At 39.4% G+C, this 20,880-nt stretch overlaps 1 protein-coding gene across 1 annotated transcript in view; it reads right to left on the reverse strand.

Annotated features, from left to right (window-relative positions):
• LOC122554626 (xenotropic and polytropic retrovirus receptor 1 homolog) overlaps window positions 1-20,880 on the reverse strand; it is a 301,561-nt gene that overhangs the window by 268,794 nt on the left and 11,887 nt on the right. The window contains exon 2 of the mRNA XM_043699948.1: window positions 2,718-2,769. Coding sequence (XP_043555883.1) covers window positions 2,718-2,769 — 52 coding nt within the window. The remainder of the gene's footprint in view (window positions 1-2,717; window positions 2,770-20,880) is intronic.

Genomic DNA, 20,880 nt, shown 5'->3' on the forward strand with positions numbered 1-20,880 from the left:
ACCTTGGAGTGCAGGTTCATAGCTCCTTGAAAGTGGAGTCGGAGGTAGATAGGATAGTGAAGAAGGCGTCTGGTATGCTTTCCTTTATTGGTCAGAGTATTGAGTACAGGAGTTGGGAGGTCATGTTGCGGCTGTATAGGACTTTGGTTAGGCCACTGTTGGAATACTGCGTGCAATTCTGGTCTCCTTCCTATCGGAAAGATGTTATGAAACTTGAAAGGGTTCAGAAAAGATTTACAAGGCTTTTGCCAGGGTTGGACGGTCTGAGCTCCAGGGAGAGGCTGAACAAGTTGGGGCTGTTTTCCCTGGAGCGTCGGAGGCTGAGGGGTGACCTTATAGAGGTTTACTAAATTATAAGGGGCATGGATAGGATAAATAGATAAAGTCTTTGCCCTGGGGTCGGGGAGTCCAGAACCAGAGGGCATAGGTTTAGGGTGAGAGGGGAAAGATATAAGAGAGACCTAAGAGGCAACGTTTTCACGCAGAGGGTGGTAGGTGTATGGAATGAGCTGTCAGAGGATGTGGTGGAGGCTGGTACAATTGCAACATTTAAGAGGCATTTGGATGGGTATATGAATAGGAAGGGTTTGGAGGGATATGGGCCGTGTGCTGGCAGGTGGGACTAGTTTGGGTTGGGATATCTGGTCGGCATGGACGGGTTGGACCGAAGGATCTGTTTCCATGCTGTACATCTCTATGACTCTATGAACACTGACAAAAATATCCAACTTGTCCAGAATCCCAAATCCCAAACAGAAAAATTAATACAAAGCAGTGACCTGCTTATAAAATACTGGAAACATAGAACATACCACAATTAGTTTTTAAACATCACCTTCAAATGAGCAAATATCCCAATGCACTTTGAGAGTCCACAGTCGGACATAAAATTAATACTAGAATCAAAGAAGGTGATATTAAATCTGGTGACCAATAGTTTGTTCACAGGTAGCTTTTAAGTAGAATCTTAATAAAGAAAAGAGAGGTTGAGAGGCAAAGAGATTTTGGAGGGATTTAAGAATGAAGGGACTGAAGAAAACTGAATAATGGTCCCAATATTGGAGCAAAATAAGCGAGGAATGTCCAACAGGCTAGATTGAGAGAAAGGTAAGGTTCTGAAGATTTGAAGGGCCGAAGTGCATTACAGAGATAGGAGGGAACAAGGTCAGATCTGAACACAGGAATGAGAATTTTAAAATTTGCTGGACTAAAGCCACTGTAAGTCATCAATGACTGATATGATTGGTGAATGGGACTTAATGCAAGTTAGAATCTGGGCAAAGTTTTGGATTAGTACAAGTTAATGGACAGTGAAGAATGAGGCTAGAATAGTCCATACCAAGGAAATAAATGCATGAATAAGCATTTCAACAACATATCAAATGAGGCAGCCCAGATGAGCAATTTAATGGATGAAGGTAGGTATGTCTTGATAGAATCAGAAGTTTGAAGCTTTGTTCAAGGATAACTGAGTTTGAATGGAACCACCAAAACTAGGTGCAGCACAGCAGGCAACAAACAAGGACAGTTGTTCCATAATTTTGTCACTGGGTCGCTGTAAAAACAGCAACATTTGGAGATACTAACTTTGTTTATTTATTACTATAAATTCAGCTTTAGTTTAGAAGAGTTAAATAACTTTATACCTTAACCTCTGCATGCTAGCTACAAAACTTTAAGTGTCAGACAGAGAGAAAACTTGCATTTATATTGCACATCATGACCTCAGCAGCCAAGACACATCACAATCCATCAAATACTTGTCAACTATAGTCACTGCTGTAAAATAGGAAATGCACAGCCCATTTGTAAAGAACAGGGTCCCAACAATAAAGACTGGATAGTCAATTTTAGTAGTGTTGGTCAGAACAGGATAAACTTTTTTTTTAATCTCCAACCATCTGAAACAGCCGTCCTCTGCCACTGAATCCTAACTAAAAACCCAGTATTTTCACTGCTGGTCCCATGTTAGTGTCATTAATTGTCATTTCCATTAATTACGAATCAGTCAATTCTCAATTTCTCAAGATTTTTCTGCATTTGCTTTTCATCTTTTTTTTACCTGAACCCCTTCTTCTTGCTTCTCCAAAACTGGCCATGCTCTAAAAACCTCAGCTTAAAACTGCAATATGGTATCACCTTGAACTTATGACAGCCTGGTTAGTGCCTCCATATTCATACACTATAAGCAGCACTTGCCTCATTATTGATCACTCCTATGCCCCACTACTAGCACAGTGATTCATGATTCTTTGCTTTAGCCAATTTTTATTCACTTCAGATATACGCATTCAATTCAATTCCTTCATACTGTGTGGACTAATTATGCCATAATGGTAGCAGTATAGAAATATTAGTCAGAATTATTTTTTCACTGAAAAATAAACAACTTTGAATTGTAAAGGATCAGCCAAGTTTTGCTTTAAGATAAATGTTGACTCAAAAAGACAGCTCACCGTCAACTTCTCAAATAGGGGTGAGCAATAAACGCTGGCCCAGCCAGGACCACCCACAGCCCATAAGTAAATGAGAAAATGTTAAGGCACTCGGCTTCCCCTTCCAAAAAAAAAAATTCTCTCTAGTTTATTTTCACTCTTATTTTGATGTGCGATGCCACTGGTATGCCCGTGAACTACTCCATATGCTGCTATTTAGATGGATCAGATTTTGTATGTAGTCAGTAGCTGCAATAAGAGGACAACATGAAACCACGTTACCTTCTAAAGATGGTGCTTGGTCTTGGGCTGTATACAGCATTTCTTTGAAAGCCTGTAATAGAGAATATTTCAGAATTAAGTACTGGTTATCATTTGAAACAGAAATCATTAAATTCTGACATCGCTAAATAACTTACAATATACAGTATTCCCTATTACAGTTTTCCTACTCTTTAGCTTCTTGATAAATAACAATTTGCTTCACAACCTCCCTCTTTCAATACACATTCCATAAGCCAGTTTAGTCACTCTGCACAGTCTAATTTTTATTACTGTTGCTCACAATTCCGAAGTTCCCAGGTAAAACTGCAAGTCTGTGCCAAATTATCTGATCTCAGTGAACCGCTAAGATTGGTGTCAGTGAAGATCAAAAATCAACTTCCCATGACTGCTATCCTGTGGATCCTTCTGGAACGTGCAAATATGCCATCAGGAGAGGATAGATAAGGCAGGAGTGTAACACTCTCCATGATCAAATGGTCTGCTGCCATTCATCACCTGTGTTTACATGGGAATGGATGCATTGAAAGTGTTGCCAGTATCAGTGGCCATCGCTGCCTGCAGGAGGGAGAATGAGGCTATGTGCAAGTAAAACCAAGTTAAGAGGATTTACAGCAAACCTAATCTGGAGTGAAAAAGCACTTCGGGACATGAAAGTGACAGTTTTGTTTTATCTTAATTGCCAAAGAAAAGCTAATATACTCCCAAACAAGCATCACAAGACTTAGTTTCAGAATTATAAACGCAAAAACGCAGTAATATTTTCTCTAAGATCAGGCAAATAATTGTAGTTCTAAAATACAACTGAGAAAACATGTTAAAAATCAGCAGTGCTCATATTTCTGCACCGAGCATGTACTTTAAAAGACATCTTTAAAGCAGTCATGCGGCAAAATTCATATGTGCATATGTTCCCAGCCCCACTACAATCAAGGATGGAGCCAGATCGCAGAAGAAACAGATGGTAAATAATAATCTACCTACTGGCGACAAGTACACATCATAATACATTTGGGTTTGACAGTGTAGATGAGACACTTTGATTAAGAGTTATTTACTTTGCCATAATTCTGCACTCATCTACATTTTGCACCACCTACAAAAGAACCTCCACACTGTTGTTGAAAAGCCTTTCTAAATCAATTTCACTTTTACAATGCACATGTACAAATTCAGAATCCCCTTTCTCCTTACCTGAATTCAAATAGCTCATGCCTCATTTCTTGTTAACTTAAAGGTTTTGATGCATACTTGATCAATTCCAGCGGGTGTTAAAATGCTTTATGGCTAGAGGATATTTCCACTATCCTGCTTAAAATGAAGTATCTTTTACAATTTCTTACTGCAATGTGTTCACAATTCATTGCACTTCTAAAGGTTATCATTGAACTGTATTTAAAGGCAGCTGTATACCAATGTATAGGTTAATGTATAGTCATGGACCTTTACAATAAATTTTGTAAAGGCAGATTCTGGTTGAAAAAGTCATGATATCCTTTAGAGTGTAAAATTATGGCAAAGTAAATAGCTCGTACTTAGAATTACCTTCTGCATCTGACTTTTCCAACCAGAATCTGCCTTTACAACAAAGTCTCTAAGGATTCATGGCTTGGTATTTACCTGCCTTCAAAAACATCTTAGTGTTATCCTTTAGAGAGCAAATTCCTTATGTGTATAATTTGAATGCAAGTAGAAGTATTCTGACATTTGCAACTTGCCCTGCATTTTCCTGTAATAGGAATATGATTCATTTTATTTAACAGCATGAAACAACCGTTAGTGGCAACAGCACATAAACTGTGAAATTAGAAAAGACTGTTCAACCTATCAAACCTAGTGTAGATGGCTGTTATCTAACTGGTGCAATTTCCATGGCAACACCTCAACCAGCATCCACTTGCCAACCAATCAGCACTCTCCTCTGAAACATTGCAAACACGTTGTTCTCCTTTACATTGGAATCTCCGGAGCAAGAGATAAAAAGTTTCAACAAAATGTGTAACTTTCTAGCAATACTCAAGTTCTGTGCTACCAAACGACCAAAGAATTGTAAGTGAAATGTTACTTTTTTCTTCATCTTAGTCTCAATTCTCTCTTGTAGTTCTGCCTTTGAAATTCAGTCTTTCACTGTCAGTACACGATTTTGCTTTCAATTAACTGCTCTACCTCAGATATCCTGTTTAAACGCTGATGTGCTTGGAAGAATTTTTCAATCTACAGGTAACTGATGCGAGAATATATAGTTGCTTACCACATTCACCCAGATCCTGAATCTCTGAAAAGAGTGTTTTGTTTAACATAGCACAGAGCATACATTGCAGAAACAGAAATCAACTGGTTGGGTGAATGGCCTATGTTTATGTTCCAGTTGACCTTCATCTCACCTTTCCTCTGCTAAATCCATCAGTATTGTCCCTCTACCATCTTCTCCTTTACATGCTTGTCTACCTTTCCATTAAATGCACCTGTACCAGGCTTATAAATGCATGTACACCAGGCCCCAATAGGAGGCCTACCAAAGGATCCTGGCTGTCCAACCACCAGGATTCCAAATATAGTACAGTAAGAACTAGAAAATGTTTTCATGACATACTTCTCCAGTCAGATGCTTCTTCCCATGTTTGCTGCTGATGAGCTTAGTAGGAACCTATTCACTGCAAATGAGGAACAGCAATGACCTTGAAGTGACATTTGATCGATGCATATGCTGGGTAGTTCTGTTCAGCCTAAGGTTGCACACCAAGGCGATATGGACTAAGCCAGACCACTCAAAACATTCTTAAGCAAGCAGCCCAGACCATAACTTTGCAATTTGTTTCGGTAAGTGTACAGTGAAAATTACCTGGAGTAAGTTAGCAAAGTTAATTACCAGGTTTTAAAAGACAAAAATTTATTCACAAAATTATACGATAAAACACAAAGAACAGAATAAAGAACCCCTACAGAACTCAGTCGATCCAAACTAGACCTAATTATGCTGTTCCGAATATACACAACAGTCCCAATAAGCAAACTCCCTTTAAAATCCAGTAAAAAATGGAACAAATGCTCACAGGTTGAAATTAGAAGGGCAGAAGGAGAGACAGCCTGTTTCCACACAGTTTACTGTTAAACTCCCAACTAGTTCTGGACTGAACTGCTCAGCTAGAGAGCTGGCCGCGCCTCTTCCACTATACAGGTCACTTCTAAAACATGACCACTTTGGCCAGAAGTCTCATCGGTTTACATAAAAACAAAAAGGCCTCTCAACACCCCTTAATCTCTGTACCAAACCAATCTAATTGGAACCAGGAGAGTTTTATGACCCTTCAGAAAAAAATCAAGGACACAGTATCCTTAAGAATAGGAAAAAAATGGACCAGTTTTATGACAGAGGAAACTGACAAATCTATTGCAGATTAGGGGATGAGAGGATGGAATGTCTGCCATGTGGTGGGCAGAGGGAATAAAGGCCTTAAGCTAGAGAACTAGTACATGGGAAAGAGGCAGCAGTCAGGAAGTGAATGCAGAGGCGGCTGTATGTTGGGGAGTGAATGAAGGCACTTTCATTCCTGTGCACTTGCCATTCCTATGAAGGACTGCAATGAATATGGCAGAGCAGGGAGCCTCGACTGTGGGGTTGGGAGCTGAGAGTATGAGGGAGTGCATATGTTAGGGGTTGAGAGAGAGTGAGGGAGTAAGGGTGAAGAAATGATAGAGTGAGGGAGAATGAGGAAGGGAATGTGTGTGAGAGGGAGAGATCAAGAGGGGGTGCAAGAAAGAGAGAAGAGGGGCTACTGGGTAGGAGGGAAGGAGGGAGGGAGAGAAAAGCCATGTGCATACAAATGGCAGAAAGGTAGTGAGAGATATGAGTTGTGTGCGCCAACCTTATCTTTCAGAAACTTGTCCTTCATCCCGAGGGAGAAACAAATTGAAATGAGGCCCGTCACATGAAAAAGCTGGTCAAGCCTGATCTATACTATTTGCCCTAACTATTCTCTACATAGTTTAAGTTCCACATTCTCATTGCACTCTGTTAAACAAGTTTCTTCTGAATCCCCTGTTAAATTTCTTGGTAGTAGTCTTTAATTGATGGTTTCTTGCTTTCCTCTTCTGCTCAAATGGACATATTGCCTCCATCTAGTCTATAAAAAACAATTTTAAAAACAATTTTAACAGTAAACTGTGTGGAAACAGGCTGTCTCTCCTTCTGCCCTTCTAATTTCTGTCTTCCAGACTAAGCAGAGGCAAACTTTTCATCTTTTCTGATCGTTAGTTACTTTCTATCTCTATAAATCTTGTTTGCTCCTCTATATCCTCTTTCGCATGTGGTAAGAAAACTGCACATACTATTTCAAGAATGGGCTAACCAAGATTAGATACAAGTATCACATAACTTCTCTGCTTTTCAATTTTATTCCTCTTGAAATAAAACCTATTTTTGTTAAGCTATGCATTACCATTTTTACACCTCTTTCCCAGATTCTTATTTTTCTAAATAATAATTCACCTCTTTTACTTTTCCTACAAAATGTAATCTCTCACGTCATTCATTTGCAAAGTACATCCTTCTTCTTCAAGTTCACCACTGTCTTCCTGCAGTTTTGTTTCAGTATTTCTCTATAATAATGTAAAATCTATAGAAAATTATGTATAACTGTAATGAATGGCTAGCACTGTTCATTCATCAATGACTGTAAAATCAAGCCATTCAAACCATAAAACGAAGTCTTCAAGATGGAAACACAGCAAAACTGATGAAAATGTGGAGCTCACAGCTTCTCCTCTAATAATGCCACAAGGATAAAACTCAATTGGATCATCCAGACACCCATTTGGTGCTTATTAAGTCAAGATTCTGAAAAGAGGGTGCAATTAACCCCTTAGGAATTGGCACTAATGCACTCAACACATAATTATTTTACTTAATTGCATTTTTCAACCTTTCAAAGTGAAAATGTTGTTATTTTGAGCATGTAATATCAAAGCAAAATTTTAAATATGGGTAGCATTAAAGAACGTATGGAAGAATATATAATCTCATATTTTGGTGAATCAGGCCAGCCTGCTTTTGAAAAAATTCAGAAAATGGCAGCACTGTTCTTGATTCTTCAAATCTTAATAATCTAACAAAAGCTGAATAATCACAATTAAAACCTCAAACGCAAAACTTTGAAATAATTCCCCAAATTTCTAATAACTAAAATAGTCTAAAATATTCATGTTATTGTTCACAGTCAATCTGAGCAGCAACATTCTGTTGTATATTTGCTACGTAGTTCACCGTCTTTTACTTCAGGAAATTTAACAGTTTTATGCTTGTCCCAAACAAATGAATTCAGTCACAAAGCACATAATAATATAGAAAAAATATATTTGCTGCAGAACACACTTGGAGGGGGAGGGGAAAAGAAGTAATGCAACATTAGCTATAGGTCAGTGCTTCCTAGACTTTCTCCCTCTGTGACCCCAATTCAAGTCTTGAAAATGGAGAACTGCTGGAGTGAAAAGACAGCCGTGGAGGTATTATTACTTGGTCAGAGCTCAGAAGTCATGACCCCCCTTTTGATGAGCTCTGACCTCAGATCAGTATAAATGAGGACAAATTAATTCCAAGCACAAGATTATTAGGTTTGTAAAGTTTTTATTTTACTAATGGTTGATTCAGTTTCTTCAAATCCCTGACAAAGCATAATTAATACCAAAAAAAGGGGCAGAAACAAAGAGGTGATTTAACTGCACCAAATCCTTGTTATCCAAAGGGGATAGGGACACAGATTCCCTGCAGATAACCAAAAAAAAGGATACCGTGTAACTCTTCAATGTACTGCAATGGTCTACAAGACCAGACTGGGCAAGTCAGTGAAAAAAATGGAGCCTGAGACTGAGCTAATGAGTATGCATATCTATGGGCAGCAATTTAGCAGATTATGAGGACTAAGTATATCCTAAATTATGTACTGGAAAGTGCAATGTGTACCACCAACAGTCAGCACCCCAAAGTTCAAAGTTTTTCTATAACGCAACAGAAATACGTTTTACAGAATATCTTTAAAACATCCCACAATCAGCAGTAAGAGTCATATTTTTCTAACTAAGAATTTAAGGTGGGATGTGTTGTTACAGTTATACAAGGCCTTGGTGAGGCCACACTTCGAATATTGTGTGCAGTTTTGGTCTCCTTTTCTGAGGAAGGATGTTCTTGCTCTCGAGGGAGTGCAGTGAAGGGTTACCAGGCTGATTCCAGGAATGGCAGCACTGACACAGGAGGAGAGATTGACTAGGTTAGGATTGTTTTTGCTGGAGTTAAGATGAATGAGGGGTAATCTCATAGAGACTTATAAAATTCTAACAGGACTAGTTCAGGTAGATGCAGAGAGAATGTTCCTGATGGTGGGTGTGTCCAGAACCAGGAGTCCCAGTCTGAGGATTCAGGGTAGACCATTTAGGACGGAAATGAGAAGACATTCTTCACCAAAGAGTGGTGAGCTTGTGAAATTCATTACCACAGGAAGTAGTTGATGCCAAAACATTGAATGTATTCAATAGACAGCGAAATATAGCACTTAGGGTGAGTAGGTTATGGAGAGAAAGCAGGTTCAGGCTATTGAGTTGGAGGATCAGCCATGATCATGATGAATGGTGGAGCAGGCGTGATGGGCCAAATGGCGTCCTCTTGCTCCTATCTTCTATGTTACCCATGTAATGACTGAGAGTGCACTTGGGCATCAAGGTTAACATCAAGTAAATCCCAAGGACACTCCAAGCTTGCCACTAGAAGATAGGCAAGAATTATCTTGATAATTATCTTCCCAAGTGTACCTCTCTATGAGATTCCCTCCCTGGTGTGGGGTGCTCCCTTTCCTTCCTTCTACAAAAGCAGAAGACAAAAGTACAATATCACTTTGTGAAAAACAGTTGCAGGCACAAAGTCAAACCTACATTTCCCAGTCAAATATACTAAATCACTACACATTCAGTACATACTTTAAAAGATATGTAACAGCGCTAAGTAGATACTTTTAGAAATTAAAGGGTAAGGTTTTTTTCACCATCACCAGGAAACAGATTTAACTTAGATACAACTCCATGGCTCAGGCAGACAACAGATGCAGTACTCAATGGCAATTCTTTGTTGATCACTGAAAGGGGTCAATACAGAAAATTTGATCATGGGCTTTTGCCCAAAACATCGATTCTCCTGCTCCTCAGATGCTGCCTGACCTGCTGTTTCTCCAGCACCACAATCTCAAGTCTAATCTCCAACATCTGCAGTCCTCACTTTCGCCTACAGGAAATCTCAGCCATCCTTAGTTTTCGTTGCCAGCTCATAGAAGTTAACTATGGCATCTCAGTTAAGATTAATGAATTCGGGATAGAAAAGTATTCAATTCTGTGACCGTTCGTTCTAAGTGGCTTAGCATGAGACCAGAAAGACAGATTTCTGGTAACTAACGTTCTTTAAAAACAAGTTTATGATTTTGTTAAGCCAACTGCCCAGAGGTCTACCATCCAACTAATGCTTCACCTAACAGACCACCAGGAAGTCTCAAACACGTGGCCATTATAAATTTATTGCTCTAAACCTTTGTAGATTCTCAACAGCAATCTAGAAAGAAAAGAAACTGTTAATTTGGAATACTTACCTAAATACAGTGAATATTTTTTGACAGTCTTAGTATCAGATCACAGTATCAGAACACAAACCATCACTTTTACGGATTCATACTGCAATAGGCTACCAATACTTTAAAAAAAAAAATTCCCAAAAAGTCAACAGTACAGATTCAGCAGTTGGATTAAACAGGCAATTTACGAATCAGTCATTGGTGCAAATAGAAGACTGGCAAATCATGTAAACAGAAGCTGTGTTTGCATTAGGCAGACAATTCAAATACTATCACAATTACTGTTTATGTTACATATGCTAAACCTAATCTCGATATTTACCATCACTATTTCACACTACTGTCTCAAGATAGCTAGATATGAACCAATCCCAAACGTAATCATTTAAGACAGCTGGATAGCATAAAAATTTATAAACATCCATCTGTTGCTGAAGGTATAGGATTTCATAGCCACTGTTTTACGATAACTTTTAAAAAGTTGATAATAAATGGAAATTTGTACCGATATTTTGGACAAGTAAAGGTAAAGTCACCATAGCCCAATAGACCAAAGGACTACAATATCATTTGAGAGAGATGACCAGCGGTGGTTTAAGCTGAAGTTGAGAAGGAGAGTCGTTCATGGTAACCTCAGCCAGTGCAGAATTCAACCTACTCTGTTGGCATTACTCTGCATTGCAAACCTGCTGTCCAGCCAACTGGCCTTTGGAGAACATATCCATGACTGTCATATTTTCTGTGATAATAATTGTATGACCTCCTATAAAGATTTGGATACCTGCTGACAGCAGATGCATTTCTTAACATTCATAATTTACAATACTTGTCTCTATGGATAGGTTATATTCAACTGCAGATTTTAATTCACGCTGAAAACTTTTTATGAAGTTGGTAAATGCCCATTTCTATGCATGAAGAGTAAAAATACACAATAGAAACCAAAAATAATAGAGCAGATTGGCTGGTGATGAGACTTCCCGGTGTGTAACAAACACCATGCTGGACAAACTGGCAGAAAACTAGCCACCAGGATACATGAACACCGATTAGCCACAAAAAGACATAACCCACTCTCACTAGTATCCTTTACATACAGATGTGGAAGGACACCACTTCAGCTGTGACAACATATCCATCCCAGGACAAGCCAAATAGAGATATGCACGAGAATTCCTACAAGCATGGCATTCTAACCGGACCTGTATCAACAAACACATCGACTTGGATCCCATTTACCACCTCCTGAGAAAAAGAACAGGAAATAACATCACCACAGGAAATGACATCACCCACCCAAGGAAACCTAAACACAAATAGAAAGTGGGCCATGCCACCAGAGCTTTATCCAATGGCTCACTGATTATTTTACCTAATATGTTGACGAAATATCTGAAAACGAACCTTCCAGCTCAGCGAGCAAAGCTACATATAGGGTTAAGACTGTCTGTCCAGTCTGCTTGCATTATTAAGAGATATTCATCCTTTTGTCTTTTAGGTTAGCATTTTTTGCTAACATTCACTAAGTTAAAAATCACACAACACCGGGACAAAGTCCAACAGGTTTATTTGGAAGTACTAGCTTTCAGAGCACTGCTCATTCATCAGGTAGGTAGCTACCTGACGAAGAAGCAGCACTCTGAAAGCTAGTACTTCCAAATAAACCTGTTGGACTATATCCTGGTGTTGTGTGATTTTTAAACTTTGTCTACCCCAGTCCTACACTGGCACCTCCACATCATAAAAAAAACTAACCCAAACACTCTAAATTCATTAGAAATTGTACCTGTGTTTACTAAAAGAATAGAGGTTATTAAACTGATTACCACAGCTGGATTGTGAGATTTGTTTAGTATTTACCAGTGAGAGTTTCATTCATTCATGCAAATTCACATAAGTACTGGATCTAGGTTTGCTCGCTAAACTGGAAGGTTCGTTTCCAGACGTTTCATCACCATACTAAGTAACATCTTCAGAGCCTCCAAATGAAGTACTGGTGGTGTAGCCTGCTTTCTATTTAAATGTTTGGGTTTCCTTGGGTTGGAGATGTCATTTCCTGTTCTTTTTCTCAGGGGGTGGGAAATGGGATCCAAGTCAATGCGTTTAAAGTTTCAGTTGGAATACCATGCTTGTAGGAATTCTCGCGAGTGTCTCTGTTTGGCTTGTTCTAGGATGGATGTGTTGTCCCAGTCAAAGTGGTGTCCGTCCTCATCAGTGAGATTGGGTCATGCCTTTTTGTAGGAGAAAGTGAGGACTGCAGATGCTGGAGATCAGAGCTGAAAATGTGTTGCTGGAAAAGCGCAGCAGGTCAGGCAGCATCCAAGGAGCAGGAGCATCCAAGGCTCATGCCCGAAATGTTGATTCTCCTGCTCCTTGGATGCTGCCTGACCTGCTGCGCTTTTCCAGCAACACATTTTCAGCTCATGTCTTTTTGTGGCTAGTTGATATTCATGTATCCTGGTGACTAGTTTTCTGCCTATCTGTCCAATGTAGTGTTTGTTACAATCCTTGCAAGGTATTTTGTAGATGATATTAGTTTTGCTTATTGTCTGTACAGGGTCGTTCAAGTTCATTAGCTGCTGTTTTAATGTGCTGGTGGGCTACCACGATGCCAATGGGTCTGAGTAGTCAGGCAGTCATTTCAGAGACGTCTTTGATGTAGGGGAGAGTGACTAGAGTTTCTGAACATTTTTTGTCTGCTTGTTTTGGTTTGTTCCTCAGAAATTGGCAGACTGTGTTCATTGGCTACCCGTTCTTTTTGAATACACTGTATAGGTGATTTTCCTCTGCTCTGCATAGTTCTTCTGTGTCGCCTCATTGAAATAATGTTATAAAACAGCTTAATCGGTGGATGTTGGGATGATTGCAATGTTGCAATATTTGGTCCGTATGTGTCGTTTTCCTGCAGACACTGGTTTGAAGTTCCCCATTGGCTACTGCGACATCGAGGAATGGCAGTTTGTTGTTGCTTTCCTCCTCTTTAGTGAATTTTATGCCAGTAAGGGTATGATTGATGCTCTTGAAGGTTTCCTCAAATTTGTTTTGTTTAGTGATGACAAAGGTGTCATCCACGTAGCAGACCCAAAGTTTGGATTGGATGGTTGGCAGAGTTGTTTGTCAAGTCTCTGCATTACTGCCTCTGCTAAGAACCCTGATATCGGAGATCCCACGGGTGTTCTGTTTGATTGTGTGTAGGTTTTGTTGTTGAAGGTGAAGTTGGTGGTAAGGCATAACACATCCATCCTTGGACAAGCCAAACAGAGACATGCATGAGAATTCCTAGAAGCATGGCATTCCAACCAAAACTATCAATGAACAAATTGACTTGGATCCCATTTACCACTCCCTGAGAAAAAGAATGGGAAATGATATCACCACAGGAAATGACATCACCAACTCAAGGAAAACCAAACATATATAGAATGTGGGCTACACCACCTGTGCTTCATTCAGAGGCTCACTGAAGAGGTTAATTCGTATGATGACGAAACGTCTGGAAACGAACCTTCCAGCTCAGCAAGGAAACTTATATCCAGAACCTCAACCGGAGATACAAATCTTCTCAAAACTCGCTATTACATAAGTACTGTTTTGGCAATTAGTTTCTTAAAGGGATAACGGCCCAGTTAAAAGATATTTAACAAGTACATACTAACTCGGGAAAATGTTTGGTGTTCTGTAATCTATTCATGTCCGAGAGACGGCTGATTAATGTTATAATCTTTCCATAGTTTTAGATAGGTCATGGAGACAGGATGGCAGGGTTGGTATTGTTCTGACTTGGTTAGTGGTCTTTGATATTCATTCAGACATAGCTTTTTATGTAGATAAGTCTGAAAAGGGTTGAAGTTGTGAAGGAGCAGTAATGGGTTTGGAAGTATTGCTTTAATTTTAGTCTATCTTGCAAGAGTAAAATATACTGCAGAATCACGGTTTTAGTAAATAACAGGTAAGTAAAGGATTATGAATGAATGAACAGGAACCTGGTAATAATGAATAGAGTGAGCTGGTTAGCGAGTTAAGACAACCTATAACACAATATCTCACAGTTTAAGGACCTGACCCCTGGGGGTCCTAGACCATTGTGGACCAGGGGCAGGGGTGCAGCAGCCATCACTGGGAAACCTGCAGCCTCGTTTTCCCAGCCCCACATTTTAAGGAACATTGGGTATGAAGCAAGGCAATAAAGAACACACCCAGAAAATGAGATAAAAGCAGCACAGTTTACTCAATAAGTACAACTTTCTTCACACTTAACACTTCTTTGTCACTTTTACTGTTGAAAGGGGTCTCGTGTGTTATTTGCAGCTATTATAGGATCTGTTGGGCTCTGATAGTATTGGATAATACAGAATGAGCCACCACTTAGGTTAGAACGTTTTGTTTCAATTATGATGTTATTTCTTTAATATTTGTTAAAAATCACAACACCAGGTTAGAGTCCAACAGGTTTATTTGGAAACACTAACTTTCGGAGCATTGCTCCTTCATCAGGTAGCTACCTGAAGGAGCAATGCTCCGAAAGCTCGTGTTTCCAAATAAACTTGCTGGACTATAACCTGCTGTTGTGTGATTTTTAACTTTGACCAGCCCAGTCCAACACCAGCTTTTCCACATCATGTTTAACATTAGTGACATTTTTGCACATCATTTTAGCTAAAAATGCATAATGCTGTGCATGAAGGGTACAGTATTTCAACTCAAGCATTGGTTTCAATGGGCAGGAAATGCTCACAGCAAAGTAACCCCGGCTTTAACATTGATTCAAATGGAACTGAATCCATGCTGTTGTTCAGGTCACTTCATTTAAAATCACAGCTCTGAGAAACATAACCATAACGTAAAGTGAGGAGGCCTGGTAATCAAAATGTTTGCGCTACAAAGTATGGTAGAAAAACCAAGCAAAATATGGAATAAGTCAGCAATATTATGTTGGAAAATGAGAATAAGCCAGCAAAATAATTTGGATAATGTAGTATGAGCCAGCAATGTTATGCTAAATAATACAAAATAAATGAACAATTTAATGTTGGATAATACAGAATGAGCCAGAAACATATTAGAGTCATAGAGATGTACAGCACAGAGACAGACCCTTCGGTCCAATTCGTCCATGCCGAAAAAATATCCCAACCTAATCTCGTCCCACTTACCAGCACTAAGCCCATATCCCTCCAAACCCTTCCTATTCACATACTCATCCAGGTGTCTTTTAAATGTTGCAATTGTACTAGCCTCCACCACTTCCTCTGGCAGCTCATTCCATACACGAACCACCCTGAGTGAAAACGTTGCCTCTTAGGTCTCTTAGTCAGCAATATATTATTGGATAATACAGAATGAGCCTGCAAAACAATGTCGGATCATATAAATTAGGTACAAGTTAATGTTTAATAATACAGAATTGCTAGCACAGCAATACTGGATAATACAGAATGAGTCAACAATACAATGTTGGAAAGTACAGAATGAGCTAGCAATGTACTAATAGAGAATACAGAATTAGCTAGTCATGTACTATTGGAAAGTAGAGAATAAGCCAAGAAGTTCATGTTCAATAATACAGAATAAGCCAGCAACACAAAATAAACGAGAAAATTAGTATTGATCAATACAGAATGAGCCAGCAATGGAATATTGAGTAGTACAAAATAAGTCAGTAGTGTAATATTGGAAAATACATAGTGAGCCAACAGTGGTAATAGTAGATAATACAGAATGGAAACAACAATGTAGCATAGGATAATATAGAATGAGTCAGCAAGTTCATGTATGATACTACAAAATAAGCTAACGTTATAGAACGAACTAGCAGTATAATATTAGATAATAAAGAATGAGCCAATAATGAAATATTGGATAATACAGATTGAGTCGACAAGCAATATTTGGCAATTTTTTTTTTAAAAAAAAGATTGCATCTTCAAAATTCATCAGAATTAGGTGGCTGTTTACACTCATTCTAACACAGTACCAACTTAATCAGCTCTTTAAACCAGTGTGGAAATGCCTGCAATCTAGTCACAGTTTCAAATGAAACAGGAAATAACAAACAACTTGAAACATTTTATACCTATTGCAATTTCAAAACAAAATTTTAAGCTTTTCAATTATTATGGCATAATTAACGATAGGTTCTAACTTCATTGTAATAATCAACTATCCAAAAAACAGAATGTATACAGTCTCAGTTGGTGAGTGCGAGAATCCAGATGGCCATATTGCCTGTCCAGTGCCAAGGTTCAGGACATCTGTACTGATTTAGAAAGAAAGATAAAGTTGGAGGACAGGATCCTGTTATTGTGGTCCAGTTGGATACCAACACCAGTCAAACTAGAAAAGAGGTTTTGTTGAGACATTATGAAGCTAGGGACAAAACTGAAAATGAGAATTTTAAAGGTAATAATCTCCGAATTATTGGTGTATTGCCAATTGGTATAGAGTAAATAAGATGACAGATAAATGCAGAAAATGCTGAAGAATCGCAGCAGGTCTGGCAACATCTGTAGGGGGAAAACACAAAGTTGACATTTTGAATCCAATATGATTCCTTTTCTCTCCATAGAAGCTGCCAGACCTGCTGAGTTTCTCCAGCATTTTCTGTGTTTGTATCAAATTTCCAGCATCTGCTATATTTTGCTTTTATTAAAGATGAAGGAGTGGCTCAAAGACAGGTGTGGGAGAAATGGGTTTCCATTCATGGAGCATTAGCGCCAGTACTAGTGAAAGCAGAGCTGTACTTTTGAGATGGCTTACATAAATGCAATTACTGTTTGATTTCTATCTTTCTGCCTTGACAGCAAAATAACCTAATTTCATTTCACTCATTTTTTGAACAAACAACCTGGACTGCACAATGCTATTGTACAATATACAAATCAATACCATCTTCACTCCACTGTGATGTTGGCTCTATTCTTATGAGGAGATCGTGAGGATTGCAGATGCTGGAGAGTCAGTGGATAAAATGTGGCGTTGGAAAAAGAACGACAGGTCAGGCAGCATCCAAGGAGCATGAATCAATGTTTTGTACAAGATCCTTCATCAGGACTGAAGAAGGGAAAGGGGGCTGAGAAATAAAAAGGGGGAGGGGAAAAAGGGTCTGGGGGAATGGTAGGTGGGACAGTGATAGGTGGTTGCAGGTAAGAGGTGATTGTGATAGGTCAGTGAAAAGGATGGAATGGATAAGTGGTAAGGAAGTTGGACAGGCAAGTCAGGTCAAAAGCACAGTGCTCGAGTCAGAAGGTTGGATCTCGGACGATGTGGGGAGATTTGGAAATTGGTGAGTTCAACGATGAAGGGTCATGCCCAAAACGTTGCCTCTCCTGCCCCTCTGACTTATCGCTATCTCACCTTGCTTTCCCCCAGCCTCACCATCTTATCTATTTCTCAGCCCCCTTCCCCCTCCCCAGTCCTGATGAAGGGTCCTGCCCAAAAGGTTGACTCTCCTGTTCAACTACACGGCCTCAACATTGAATTCACCTGTTTCTAAATCTCCCCATCCTCAACCCCAATCCAGATCCAACCTCCTTACTCTACGCCATTCTCTTGACCTGACTTACCTGTCCATCTTCCTTCCCATCGATCCACTCCACTGTTCTCACTGAACCATCAAACACCTCTTACCTGCATCCACCTATCGCCATCCCATCTACATTTCCCCCAGCCCCACCACCCCAGCCATTTATTTCGAAGCCTCCTTCCTCCTTCCCAATCCTGATGAATGGTCCTGCCCAAAACATCAACTCTCCTGCGCTTCGGATGCTGCCTGACCTGTGGTGCTTTTTCCAGTGCCACATTTTATCAACTCTATTCTCATTAAACCACTTTAACACTGACTACTGCATGCACAACACAACATTAGTATTGTCCCCAGCACCTCACTGTGCAGAATAAACTGATTTACTATGCAGTCTCTCATACTAAGCAGCATTCTGCCAAGATCAGAAATGTACTGTTATATTATTGTCCCAAACACTGCCTGCTGCATTCACAATGGTTTAATGTATTTCACATACAATAGACAGTTATACACAAGATGCAATCTATTAAAGAGCTCAAATCTCTTGAATCCAAATTAAAAATCCATAATGCTTCACTGTTCATCTCCAATGAGTACTGTTAACACTTTCTTTCAAGACTACTTCTGGCCAAAATATTTGAGCCAATGCAACAGACTACTTGGAACCATCCTCAGTAAAAGTACTTGCTCCTGTTCAAAGTTCATCATTTCCTGAAACATGTGTTAAAATGTGGTGCTGCATTTCAATAAGTATATTGTAAACCCTCAAGCAAAAATAAAGAGAAAACTCCAAGAAAGACATCAACTCAGATGGAATAGAGCTAGACACAGGGTCACCACGGGGTGTTATACTGTATTGGATGAGCTTGTGTTTACTGAAAGGCAGATATGTGGTGGTATGTGAAGTCACTGAAATACAGTTATTGTAACTTGCGTGCCAAACAAAACATTTGCCTGAAATCACATACGGTACAGCTTCCTCTCAAACATGTAATCTTACCATTAAAAACTCCGCATTCAAGAAAAACAGAATGGAAACAAATCATTTGATAGCACAAATGTGTCAAACTTTACACCTTGTTTGTATTATTGAAAGTGCTGATTGCTATCTCTTATTCTTTTTTGATAAACCATTTGTCTATAGCATGTAAATGCATAATCATGCTCAAGAATCCCTAAATCAAGATTCTGAAAATCTGAATATTGCTTAAGAGACAAACATGTTACCAAAGGTTTTTATCTTTACACTCACCAGGATAAACACAAGAATACTAGATTTTAAATAACTTTGTCTGCCATACTAATAAGGGCCTTTATACAGCCATGATGATTCTGTTTAATGAATCGGGTATCCAAAGAGGAAGAATTACAAACACAAACATGAACCAATTTATGCTCTCGATAGTCGAGGGCTAATACTCTGTTTCGTTGAGTCGTATTATTATTATTGTCATGATTTGTTATTTAGTTATTATTTATTCATGTAATTAGTGGGTTCCTTTGTACTGTTTTGAATTATTTTGTTTTGTATTATATTTTGTAATATCCAAAATATAATATTTTCAACAAAATACATTTTTTTTTAATTCAAACAACTACAACAACTTATACAAAAGAATACAACACTGACTAGTTGGCAAATCAACATTGACTGACTGAGGTGTAACCATAAATATTGCCAGGAGGAGATTGTTGGCTCTCAAGCTTCAGAGTAATTCAAAAAAAGCAACAAACCTTGAACATATCCCAATTGTTTTTAAAGAACAAGTAACAAGTTAAGTTCTTTAAAAAGCAATACAGTGTGAAGAAAGAAAATGAGAGAATAGAAACAGGCCCTTCGGCCCTCCAAGCCTGCACTGATCCAGATCCTCTATCTAAACCTGTCACCTATTTTCCAAGGATTTGTACCCCTCTGTTCCCTGCCCATTCATGTATCTGTCCAGACACATCTTAAATAACTACCATGCCTGCCTCTACACCTCCGTTGGCAACACGTTCCAGGTGTCCATCACCCTTTGCGGAAACAGCTTTCCATGCACATGTCCCTGCAACTTTTCCCCTCTCACCTTGAACATGTGACTCCAAGCAATTGAGCCCCCCACTCAGGGTGGATAGCAAGAAGCTTTATCCCAGTTTATACCTCTCATGATTTTGTCGATCTCAATCAGGTGCCCCCCCCCAACCATCATCTTCCTAATGAAAATAATCCTAATCTACTCAACCTCTCCTCATAGTTAGTGCCCTCCGTACCAAGTAACATCCTGGTGAACCTCCTCTGCACCCTCTTCAAAGCATCACATCCTTTTAGTCATGTGGCGACCAGAATTGTACGCAGTATTCCAAACGTGGCCGAACCAAAGTCCTATACAACGGTAACATGACCTGCCAACTCATACTCAATTTCTCCGTCCAATGAAGGAAAGCATGCCGTATGCCTTCTTGACCACTCTATCAACCCATGTTGCCACCTTCAGAGTACAATGGATCTGAATATCCAGATCTCTCCATACATCAATTTTCCCCAGGGCTTTTCCATTTACCATATAGTTCACTCTTGAATCTGGTCTTCCAAAACACATCATCTCGCATTTGCCTGCATTGATCTCCATCTGCCATTTCTCTGCCCAACTCTCCAATCTATCCACATTCTGCTATATTCTCTGACAGTCCCCTTTAGTATCTGCTACTCCACCAATCTTAGTATCATCGACAAACTTGCCATTGAGGCAATCTACACCTTCCTCCAAATCATTTAGGTATATCACAAACAACAGTGCTCCCAGCACAGATCCCTGTGAAACACCACTGGTCATAGATCTTCATTTTGGGAAGCTCCCTTCCACTACTCTGTCTCCTGCTGCCCAGCCAGTTCTCTATCCATCTAGTTAGTACACCCTGGACACCAGGTAAAAACAATGACTGCAGATGCTGGAAACCAGATTCTGGATTAGTGGTGCTGGAAGAGCACAGCAGTTCAGGCAGCATCCGAGGAGCAGTAAAATCGACGTTTCGGGCAAAAGCCCTTCATCAGGAA

This window comes from Chiloscyllium plagiosum, chromosome 11 (genome assembly GCF_004010195.1).
Source record: "Chiloscyllium plagiosum isolate BGI_BamShark_2017 chromosome 11, ASM401019v2, whole genome shotgun sequence".
Lineage (NCBI taxonomy): Eukaryota > Metazoa > Chordata > Chondrichthyes > Orectolobiformes > Hemiscylliidae > Chiloscyllium > Chiloscyllium plagiosum.